We start from the raw sequence: 12,097 nt of genomic DNA, 5'->3' as shown, positions 1-12,097 counted from the left end.
CAGTCCTCCCGGGACCCTCCCCCGCTCTGCTCGCTCGCGAGCCCCCGCTTCACTTCTCTCCAGGCAGCCCCCAGCCCTCAGCGTGCGGGCTGGCTCTCGCGCCGTTTCTCTCGGTCCCCAGTCCCTCAGCTCTGCCTCGTGCCCCCCGCGGTCCCCTTAGGTCTCCCTCCGAGCGGCCGCTCCGGAGCGCGCGGTGGGGTTGATGGGACGGGGCAGAGATCGCTTTGGGGGCTCAGCCGGCGCTGGGGTCTCTGTCACCGAACGCGTCGTTTTTTGCTCCTTCTTCCGCTCTCTCTGCCTTTCCAACCGGCTGTCAGTTTGAATTGCCGGCGCCGCGCCCCGATTGGGAGAACTAGAGTTCGCCCGCGCCCCCCATTGGAAGGCTCGGGAGCCTTCCCCTCCTGAGATCTTAGTGGCTTGGAGACCTTACGCCCCGCCTCAGTAACGGTGCTGAGATCTGTCCAGCTTTCTGGTTGGTGGAGTTTGGCTCCGCCTCCGGTCTCATTGGCCGGCCCCTGGAGGTTTGGGCAAATTCTACTCCTGCCCCAGTGAAAGCGTCAAGGCACGCCCTTCGCGCTTCTTATTGGAAGATTTTCTACAGTCTCCGCCGGACTCTACTCTCTATTGGCTAAAATTCTCCGCAACGCCCCTCCTTTCTACCCCGGTCCAATTGGTCGTGCTTTCTCTCAAGAGTTTGTGTTTGGCTGTTAGTTCCATTTTAACCCCGCCCATTAATTCTACTTTAGGGCCAGGCAACCCTGGGAGGAGCTTACCTTGTGACCACGCCTCGGTGGCGCTAGTCACACCTCCGAGTTTCGCCAGCTCCTCCTCCTCATTCCAGTCCTCTCGGGATCAGCTATTCCTATTGGCTGTAGGCCCCATCGGTCGATAGACTACGGGCGGTGATTGGTAAGGGGGTGGGCTCTGCTTCCCGGCGGGGTCCTGCGGAGTTGGCGGAGGCTCCTCAGGGGACTAGGGGACCGATCTGCGTAGAAGCGGGTGGCGGGGAAGAGGGGAGGAGATCTCTGAGTGGGAAGCGGAGCCGGGGGCCCGGGACCCGTCGCGTCAGAGCCAGGTAAAGGCTCCTTCCCTCTCCCCTTTCCTCTTCCCGGCCGCCGGAGCCCTGTCTGAACAAACCCCGGCAGGGGCGGAAAGGAGAGGGCGCGGATGCTGCTTGCGGCATCGCCTAGCAGTGCCGCCCGGAATCCTTCAGACCCCCTCCCCCCCGACCCTCTCCAAATCTTCCAGTACAGCCCATAATACTTCTCAAGACTGCATCTCTCTCTGCCCTTCACCACACAGTCTGGGACTCTGCCCTGGGACTCTGCCGCCGCGAAGCCCTCACCCAGCCCCCTCCCCAAGTCCTCTTCACACGGGCACCCTTGGTCCACTTTTGGGTAACCGTCGCTGGCATCACCCGTAACCATCGGCTACCGTCTTCCCCTGTCTCCAAGCCCTGGCAGACAGCCGGGTTACAGCCCAGGACCCAGGATAGTTGTTCCGCCCTGCTTCCGGGGCTCTTGCCCTGTCCCAGTCCCCGGCCCGCCTGGAATGGCTCCTTTTATGCACCCCCGTTCCCAGACTCATAGCGGGTCCCCCAAGTTGCTAACATCCTTACGCACCATGTAACATCGTGGCCCACGGTAGTCTCCTCACCCCCACTCCCTCCCTAGGTAATCTTCCCTGTGCCCTCTCTCCACCTCCCAAGCGTGTGCTGAGGCTCCAGTTATCCCCGGCTCCCGTGCAGCCTCTGGACCCCACCTCACACCCCCCTCCCCGCTTCCTGCCCGCCTGAACCACCACGCCGCCTGGGCTCCCTCTTCCTCCCGGCGCGGGAAGTGGGAGACACCGGCGGGAACCCGCCCCCCTCACCCCCCAGTGGCCTCCTGACAAGGAGAGGGTAAGGGGCGACCAGGGAGGGAGGATAGTCGCGGCGGCATGGTGGGGAGCGAGACGTCCGACTCTGCGCTCCGGCTCCTTCCCTCCCGCCTCCCGGGCCTGGGCCGGGGCGGGATTTCCTCCGGCACCTCCCGGTGCGAGGAGTCGGGACTGCGACCCTCCCGACCCCTCCTCCCCCAGCCTGGGTCTGGGTGCGGTATCTCGACCTGTGGGCATGGGTGACAAAAAAATATCAGGGGTGGTATTTAAGAGTCACTCTCGTCCCCGGCTTGGGGGAGGTGGTGGCTGCCTTCCGTCCCCCGCCCCCGGGTTTTCCCGACTCCGACCCTAGCCTCTAACCCGTTTCCTGCTTCTGTCGACCACATTGTTTTTCTGGATGTGCCCCGTGCCGAGCAGGCTTTTTCCTGCAGGTCTCCCCCCCCCCCCCCCCAAACATTTTGCTGCCAAGAGAAGCTAGTAACCAAAAACAAAACAACTGGGAGGAGGGGCGGGAGGGGAAGAAAAGTTGTGCCCGGGTGGCTTGTCCCTCCCTGGCTTTGATCCCTTTTGAGGTCCAGGGAGTTGCCCCAGCCGGGGGTCAGGGGCCGCGTCGGAGCCACTGCCGAGAGTGCTGCCTTCGGCTGGCAGCTGCCCAGTGCTGGCGGGGCTCGGAGGCCGCCGAGGTGCCGCAGTCCCCGCCCGGAGCCCCGCGTTCCCGCCGCAGTCCCCACCCGAAGCCCGCGCAGGCGGCTGCTCCAAAGTGTTTTCTTCCAGCCTTAAAACAAAATCCGGAGGGAGCTTCCTTCCTCCGCACCTCGCCGCGCCGGGCTTTGTGGGCCGGGCGGTGTTTGGCCGAGATGAATGGGCCCTGGCCGGGCTTGGAACGGCGTCCCCTACCCCACCCCCGCCGCGATTAGGATCTACGCTGGGGCTCATCGCCCCCTCCCCTTTTCCTTGCATTTACAGGCAAGTGAACCGGAGCAAACGACTTCCGATCCAGTCTGCGCTGCTGCGGCTCCCGTTTGGGATTTGATTTGCAGCATCTTCGAGCCTGTGCAACAAAAAAACCGCGAAGCACGCCCAGCCCTCCCCGGCACCCTGTTACGCACCCACTCCCTCCCGGGGACACAGCTGGGCGCGTCCACACCCCCGCACCCCCCACACCATGTTGTGCGGAAGGACTTCCACTCCCTGCCTCTGTCGTTGATGTCAGACCCCAGGCCAGCCTCCGGGCGCTGCAGTTCTCCCGGCTAATGCTGAGGCTGCGGCTCCGGCTCTAGCACAGGAACCAGCCGCAGCCGCCGCGCCCGGCCCCAGCGTCCGCCGTCTGCATGTGCCCGCCGTAGCCTTCTGCCCAGCCCGCAACCCGCGCTCCCCGGAGCGCTGGAGACCACCGCGGGGGGCCCCTTCTGCCCTTGGGAGAAGCGGTCTTGGAGGTATTGATCTCGGTGGTTGGATTTTTCCCGTGGATCTATCAGTTCACAATTTGAATTTGGAAGAAAGAAGGAAAACATGACGTCTCCGGCCAAATTCAAAAAGGATAAGGAGATCATAGCAGAGTACGATACTCAGGTCAAAGGTAAGGGCTTTGAAAAATAACATAATGCATATGCTCTGTGGGCCATTGAGGCTTGCATTTCCATCCTGATTTGCAGGCTGTTCATTTCTTTGGGTGGAGCAGGTCGGGACAGGCTGAGCCCAGAGGTGGTTTCATAGGTGGGTTTGAGCCTCGGAGGGATGGACTGTGCCAGGGGCCACAGGCTCTGGAAAGGAATTTTTAGAGTGGGCTTTAGGTTTGCTCCTGGAGGGCTGGCCCTGATTTTGGCAGCCCTTTCCCCCCAGCCTAGATCGGGTGGGGGGAGGGGCGGGAGGTTCTTGGAGAGAGAAAGGCGGCAGTTTGCCTGTGGGTGTCTGGGTCAGGTTTCCTTGAAGGACAACTGAAATCTGACAGGTGTTTGGGAATTTATTTCTGAGGTTGAAGAGGAGTGCAGGTAGAGAAAGGCAACCTCGAGAAGGTATACCATGTGGGGAGACCAGGGAGAGGCAGGTTTTTTTTTTTTTTTCCTGGTGCACTATATCAAAAGGTGACATTTGCTATGGCATCGGTTGCAGGAAGTCTCTAGCCACCTTGGGTGCTCCTTGTACCTGCCAGGTCTCTGGTTGCCTTGCATTCTGTTCGAGATCAGAGAACAGAAAGAATAAGGTCATTTCACACCCTGTCTCCGCCCTCACCTAAACATGAATGGAGTTGGCATGTTAGGGTTGCTGGGTGGTGCTGATTCTGGAGAATGGGAAGACATAATTGTTTAACCCTTCTGGGTTATCACCCTCTGCTCCAGAATGTGTGCTTTTAAAGGCCCACTTCCCTCTGCGAAAATGCAAAGGGTAAAGCAGAATGTGGACCCAGAGAAACCAGCTGAGCTGTCTGCAGGTTTAGTTGACTACCTGACTTGGTGCATGAATCAGAGCCCCTTCCCAGATAACCTTTTTTTAACCAGTCAATTCCCTAGGAGGGGTTCCCGCCTGTTAAAGAGCCCCAGGATGTGTTTGTGCAAGGCACTGTCCCTTCCTGGCCAGCCATTGGGAAGACCCATGTGCTCTAGCCCATTGAGACTTGAGCTGGGGAGTGGGAGAGGTGGGTGGCCTTGAATGTTACACCACATGGTTGGAGCTCTGGGTTTTCCTTTGTTTCAGAGTACAGAGGGAGGGGCCCCTCCTTCTTTCCCTGCACCAATGCAAGGAGACCTTTTCCTATCATAGAGGACTTGGGAAGGGCCCTGTCTCCCTTCTAATGATTGCCTGGGGTGGGGATAGTGTAGAGCTTGAAATGGGCAGCTGCCTTATCTCTTGGAAGGTTGGAATGTAGTTTGAAGTCCCCATTTTGCCTGTAGGGTCTTTTTAATGTCATCAGCTTGGTCAATGCTGGAGGTGCCCTGAGGGGCCTTCTATCCACTTGGCTGCAAATATTGGTGGGTTTATTACAGAGATGGGGGAGTTGATTGATTGATGGCTTCAGTTGAACAGGGATTGGGAAAGGTGTGGTTGTGAGTTATAATTGAGGTCTTGGCCTCTTGTCACATAATCTGGGCCTGTTTTTGTAAACAATAGGCCATTGGCCTCTGTGTCCTGTCCAGATGACTGTATTCTGCTCCTGGAGTCCCCCTTGCCATTTTAACCAGATATGTCACTCTTATTTTTTTACATATCCTATTCTTAACTGTTGCCATAGGGAGCATTAATAACTTGGACTTTCTCAGATTTCTCTCGAGAAGCACGCTATTTGACTAAGGTGCAAAGTGATTTTACATGTTTATTTTTCGGAAGGTTCAGGGCTTATAGGTGTTAATAGAACCTTGTCTGCGGATTCCTATTGGTGAAAGATTTCTCACAAGTGTCTCAAAATTGAACAGTTGTGTATTTACAAACATTGCTCATTGAGATGATGTAATGCAGTTGGCTATTTGGGGTTTCTCTTCAACCTTGTCGCAAGCTGGAGGCTGTTTTGCTTTGCTCTGATATTTTCCATTGACACTCTTCAGGATCATAGAATTTTATAGGTGGCCGAGCATGATGTCTTACCCAGAGAAGGTGCCTGATAAAAAACTGATTTAAACCCTCATTTTATAGCGGAGGAGAGTACAGAGAAATTGAGAGGCTTGTCCAAGGTCACACAGCTAGGTGGTGGTAGTTGAAATGAGAAGGAGGTTACCGACTTCCGATTCTCTGCTTTATTCTATTCCTATGTACAATGAAACATCATCTGACCAGAACAGGAAACAAGAAATCCTTAAGAAGCCCAAATCTGTCAATGAATAATAGTAGTAGTGATAATAGTAATGGGTTACATTTTGGATGCTCATGATGTTCTAGCTCGTCCGAAGTGCTTTAACGTATAAGTTATCTTGTTTAATTCCCACATCAACTGGGAAGGTAGATATTATTTTACCTTCATTCACTACATGAAGAAACAGGCTTAGAGAGGGTGAGAAGCTTTCCCAAGGTCACACAGCCAAACCCTGGCAGCTTGACTCCATTCTTTATTCGTCAGCTCTTTATTTAGTGCCTTCTGTGTGTTCTAGGGACTGGCCATAGAGCAGTGAACAAGACAAAGACGCCCTCCCTTACGGAGCTAACATTCTAGAACCCAAGTTCTTCGTGGAAGAGCATCGAGATTGGAGACAAAGGGCCCGGGTTCTAGGTTGGCTCTGCTCCCCCACTAGGTAGAAGCCATGGGTCAGATTTCTGACTTTCAGGTTTTTCTGTGTTATACGGGAGTGGTACTGCTGCTCGTTTTCTCTCACAGATGCCAAGATAAAAAAGGAAATTGCTCTTTTGGTCTGGTGGCTGAGAGCACTGGTTTTTGAGTCAAAGGGACCCAGGTTTCAAGTCTCAGTTCAGTCGTTTGCTCACCTTGCCCTTTGGGTAAGTTCTGTGACTTGCTGAGCCTTAGTTTCCTCTCTGGAAAATAGGCAAAATCCTGTGCATTTCCTAGGGCAGGTTTTAGGAGTCAATGGGATGGTGTAAGAAAATCCTTGAGCGTGGTGTGTGCTCACTAGTAGCGCGGGCTCCTCCCCTGTTAGTGGGCCTCGCTTCCTGCTGCACTGGGCTAGCCGGAAGGCCACACTGCCCGTTCACCCCCAGAGTGCCAGCGGTTCCATGGGAGGACACAAGTCTGGGAATGAAACTTGAGTTCTAGTTTAGGTTCCTCCAGTAGTGGTGAAAGGTATCTTAAACCCTGTAGACCTCAGTTTCCCTTTGTGTAAATGAACAGGTAGACTAATTGTTGGCTGCCGTTGGCTCGTATTCTCTGACCAGAGTCCTGGGTTTTGCCTTTTTTGGTCAGAAATGGTTTGAAGCCAGTGAACTTGAAATGGACTCTGTGGGACCTCGTCTACCTGTGGCTTTTGCCTCCCTTTAAACCACCTGCTTGCATGTGCCCTGAAGGGCTTCTGAGGCTGCAGCCCCAGCCCTCCCCCAGCCAGCATTTATGAGGGGCGTGCCTCCTCAGTCAGCCTGCCCTGTAGCCGCCTTCTTCAAAACCATCATTGTTTCTGGTTTGTGGGTGTTCAGATTCCTTTGAAAGTTCATGCCTCTCAATGTCTGACTCGAAAGCAATAATATTCTTAATGCTTTTACATGGCGCTTTCCAATTAATGAAATGCTTTCATACATATGAATGTGGAAATTCTCGGCAACCCTGGTCAGGTTCATGGTCATAACCTGAGGCCTTTTGGCCTGTAGCCTGTTGGCTTCTTTCAAGACTGGAGCAGCACAAGGTGGTAGAGCGCAAGGCCTGGTTATTAGCGGCGGCTTCCCATCCCTGCGGGGTCTCCTGGCTCGCTGTCGTCCCCTCCTTATTCAGGACCCCTTTCCTTTACCCTCCCCATACCTTGAGTTTTTCTAGTACCCCAGAAAGCTTGAGATTGACAGTTAGTGCAAATATTCCAGGAGGAATCCTCTGCAACAGAGTGACACTGTGTGCTGAGCAGTCAAATTTTCTTCCTTGAGAACATTGGGGGGGCTTGTCTTTTTTTTTTTTTTTTTTTCCAAATGTCTTAGAAGGGCAGTATGTGCGCAGCCCAGAGCTGAGAAGTGAAATTCTGTAATTTCCATCTGGAGCATTTTGATAGAAATGCCTCAGGCCTCCGCCTGGAACAATTTAACCCTTTTAGGACCCTTTCCGAGCAGGAGATGAAATTTCAAACTCCACACATATTGTGTGTGCACACACACACTTGGGAATGTGATTGCTGGTATTTAAACAAGCTCGTTCCCCTGGGAGGTTGGAGCGCTTCTTCACTCATGCCAACAAAGGTCTTCTCCGAAGCCTCTTTCCTCCCAGCCCCCACTCCCCAAGGGAGCTTTAAATATAATCAGTTTGTGAAAAGCTGCAGTAAAACATCTCCATGGAATCCCCAAGCAGATGCTATCATCTTCCTGCGAGATGATGGAAGGCTTCTCTTCCCTTGCTCAGGGAAAATAGGACTCTGCTGTCAGCCGAACTCCCGCAAGGAAAGGAAGCTCTGGGAAGACCGGGAGGAAGGTGGTGGGCGAGGAGCCGGGGATGCCGTGTGCTGTGCAAAGCAGCAGCGTGAGGAGGGTGTCTGTGAGGAGCTTTTTTGCAATTTCAGGCATCCTCTTAGGGCACGGGAACAGAAATGCCTTCGCAGAAGCCCAACTGGTGGTTATGACCACACGGTCATGAACCGCCCAGGTTGAAAGCCAGGACGAGGCCCAATCATTTCTCTGCTGTGAGGTTTACACAGTGGGACCTGGCCCTGATCCGTAGGGTCCACACCCTCTTAAGTCAGCAGGTGCCCCGCTCCTGACTCACATGCTCCCATTGTTCCCTCCCGATAAACACGGGCTGCCCGGGGTACCTGTAGAGCCCTTCTTCCAGAAGAGACATTTTCTGCACGGGAATTGTGCCTACCTGCCACCCTAGGCCTCCGAGGGCTTTGTTAGGAAAGTATTAGGTCATGTGGCAGGAAAAAAGAAGTCAACGTGTAGATCTCTACTGGTAATAAAATGCAAGTAAACAGTTTTAACTTGGTATCAGCTTTCAGACCTGGCCTTTGAGGGAATCTCAGAAAGTTACCTCAGAAGTTGTTTGATTGAAATAGCAAGGGGAACACTTAAAAAACCTTTTTAAGGGGGCCCCTGGGTGGCTCAGTGGGTTAAAGCCTCTGCCTTTGGCTCAGGTCATGATCTCAGGGTCCTGGGATCAAGCCCCGCATGGGGCTCTCTGCTCAGCTGGGAGCCTGCTTCCCTTCCTCTCTCTCTGCCTGCCTCTCTGCCTACTTGTGATCTCTGTCTGTCAAATGAGTAAATAAAATTAAAAAAAAAAAAACCTTTTTAAGAATTACAAAATAACACCTTTACTGATTTTACAATAATGTGTAGGAACTTTTATCTCTTTCGTGGTGGGAAATTTAAAATTTACTCTCTGAGCCATGCTTTAGTGGACAGATGGGGCGGTTAGAACATGCCCATTGTGCAAACCAGCGCTACCGTCCATCTCCAGAACTCTGCATCTTGCCTAGTTGAACTCTGTCCCCATCAAACAGTCCCCCCTCGCCCCCCACCCTGTATCTCAGACTGTTCTAGGTCCCACATGTAAGTGGAATCAGGCTTTATTTGTCCTTTTGTGATTGGCTTATTTCACTCAGCTTAAGTCTTCGGGGCTCCTCCATGTGGTAGCATTTGTCAGAATTTTACTTCCTTTTTAAGGCTGTCGTATGTGTGTGCCACATTTTGTTTACCCATTCGTCTTTCTATGGACTCTTGGGTGATGTTTACCTTTTAGCTGTTACAAATACTGCTGCTATGAACAGTACGATGTATCTCTGTTTACCCTCTACCCAAGTTTTATAAACCTGGATATGCATTTCTCTATAATCTTGTGTCCTGATAAATCTTTTTAGAGTTAAGATTTAAATATACATGTTCATATTTTCATGTTATGAATGTATATTTATGTTCATGATATGAACCTCATATGTGGATAACAATTTAATGCCTTTTAATAATTACATGGATTCTTAAATTTTTATTGTATTTTTTTAACAGCTTTATTGAGGTTTAATTGACATGTAATAACCCACACATGTTTAAGGTGTACGTTAGATAAGCTTTGACATATGTTGTATACCCATGAAATCATCGCCATCAAGATAAGTGAGCAGAACCGTCATCACCAAGAGTGTCTTCATTATGATATATTATTAAATGAGTGATATAATAACCATATTATAGAAATGACATTAACTTAAAAATAAATCAGTAAAAGCCAGGTATTACCAGATTTAAAAACTATTTAAATAGTGATCAAGCAATCCAGATTGGTTCCTGGAAATTTATTTATTTATTTATTGCCTTAGTGAATAAAGATAAACAGCCTCCCAGAGAAGTTGGATTAGTAATTGTGCCTCAGCCAGTAGTGTCTGTTTTTGTGGGGGGAAGGTACAGGATAGAGGGAGAGAGAAAAGAAAAAAAATCTTGGACACGTTAGGTGTTGACGAGTGACAGTATCTGTTTTTCCTAAAGACCTTGCTTGAACCAGTCCCTAGGGCCTCGCACTTCTTCTGAAAGGGTCACAAGTGAGCCCGATGCCAAGGGGTGGGGCTGGGGGCTCCCCTGGGAGATCTCAGAATGCCCTGAATATGGCTTATTTCCTGTCATGACTGATTCCCTGCTGAGAAGAGACCAACCTGCCACGTGAACATGAACTTGGTCCTCAATCTGAGTCTCACTTTTATCATCAACCATCTTTCTCATTTCCCTGTAAGAGAGGACTGGAGGCCTATTGGCACTATTTGCCCTACTTGAACACATCTACTATTAGCTACTGTTCTGCTTGTTCGGGGCCTTACCGTGTACTTGTGCTAAATACTTGACACACGTTGTTCCTAACCCTCACACTAACCATAGGAGGAATACATTGCTCTTATCCCATTTCGCTGATGGATAAATTGAGGCACAGGCAAACCAGTGACTCGCCCAGGGGCTGCTGCTGGTGAGTGATGGGACAGGAATTAGGACCTGGGCTGTTACCAGAGTCTGAGTTCGAGTGCTGTTCCTGGGGTGCCCCTCTCTCCCCACCCAGTTCCACATCTTCACCTACTGAAATCTCACCCTGCTGGGTGCCTTCCTCTGTCACCCTGACTAGAGAGGACCCTTCTCTCTGGGATGACTCACACAGCGCTGTGGCACTCAACTTGTACCACCTGAAGTTCAAATATGTGTCTTTCAGCCTTCCCTCATCTTCTCGACCTTGGGGGGGATATTTGGAAGTTGTGTAGTGCCACGCAAAGAACCCAGGCTTTTTGAGATAGGACCTCAGTGGGAACCTTGTCACCGTCACCTCCTCTCCCCTGTGGCCTTGTTCACGTCACGCAGCTTTTCTTCCAAGCGTGCTCTCCTGGGACGCAGAGATAGCCAGACCTATCTGGCTGGCCGATTGTGAATGTGTGTCAAGTATATGGCAAATTGTAAATGCTAAATATGTAGCTCTTATTATAGGGGACCCTTCAGGTAGGAGCATGTCTAGAACAAGAGCCCTAAGTGGTGGCTCTTGGTGAACATTATCAGATAGAATGATGAATGCATAAGTGCATGACCTGAACTATTACAAATGATTTTTTTTTGATTTTTTAAAAAATAGTTTCTTAATTTGATCTTGACAGTCTATCTTATACAATACCACCAAGGTGACTTAAAACACACACACACACACACACACTCACTTTTATGCTAAGATCATAGCATAGAAGACTATTTATATCCATCACTTGGCTCTGACCCTGCTTACGTTTTATATCATCACAAAGCAGAATTGTCTCCAGTTTCCTTCCCATATTACATTATTCTGTGCTTCTTGCTTTATCCATGTTGTGTCCCGTCTTTGGAATGGATCCTTTTCCTTGAACCTGGAAAGCTCAGTCGTCCTTTAAAAGCCAGCCCAGATGCCACCTCCAGAAAGTCTTCCCAGCTTGTCCCTTCTCTCAGTACAGTGATCCTGTGGGCAGGCTGCCCCGTGGGATTCCTTTGCATCTCCCCTTGCTTTCTGCACAGGGTTAATCAGCACACCCTGAGCATTTTCTCAGCAGTGTCCTGGTGCTTGCATTACTGCATTCATTCTATTACATTGTAATCTCTTTGTTTACATCTTTTTATTTACAATTCACTGAGCACCTTGGGAACAGACCTATCTTATTCACTGCCATGTGTCCAGCTTCTGGCATAAAGAAGCACAAAAAAATGCTTGCAAATAGAACCAAACGTTTTCTGAGTTGAGATGGGATGTGACCCAGCCATGCTTCTGCCTTTCTCCCCCTATTCCAGTTAAAAGCCTTCTCCTTATGTTACTGTTGTTTGAAATTCAGAGTGGATCAGAACATGGTGAAGATTGTCATTATGGAAGGGCAAGTACACAGTGTATAGCCCGTGAAGGCTCCCCAGTGGGGGGTGGTGGTGGTGGTGGTGGTGGTGGTGTTTTTCTTTATTTACACCGCCTCTACCATCTTTAAAATCACTGCCCTGAAGCTCTATTGAGTTGATCGAATTTCGTCAGTCATATTTCTTGCCTCAGAAACTGGGAAAAATACTAACTCTTAAATTGCAGAGCGTCAAACAAAAGTAGGGTTTTCTGTAATTGAAGCAAAACAAATTCTACATTTGTTCAGGATTTATTTGTTATTTTAAACAGATATTTGAGGTC

The 12,097-nt window shown here is 50.8% G+C and overlaps 1 protein-coding gene across 2 annotated transcripts in view; it reads left to right on the top strand.

The window, feature by feature from the left end:
• Window positions 1-3,250: 3,250 nt before the first annotated feature.
• SRGAP2 (SLIT-ROBO Rho GTPase activating protein 2) overlaps window positions 3,251-12,097 on the top strand; it is a 226,089-nt gene continuing 217,242 nt past the window's right edge. For both annotated transcript variants that reach the window (XM_080823944.1, XM_080823943.1), the window contains exon 1: window positions 3,251-3,457. In XM_080823944.1, coding sequence (XP_080680070.1) covers window positions 3,391-3,457 — 67 coding nt within the window. In that variant the 5' untranslated portion in view covers window positions 3,251-3,390. The remainder of the gene's footprint in view (window positions 3,458-12,097) is intronic.

This window comes from Martes martes (assembly GCF_963455335.1).
Source record: "Martes martes genome assembly, chromosome: 15".
NCBI lineage: Eukaryota > Metazoa > Chordata > Mammalia > Carnivora > Mustelidae > Martes > Martes martes.
The sequence above is the reverse complement of the archived record's forward strand: the minus strand, read 5'-3'. Positions and strand labels throughout refer to the sequence as shown.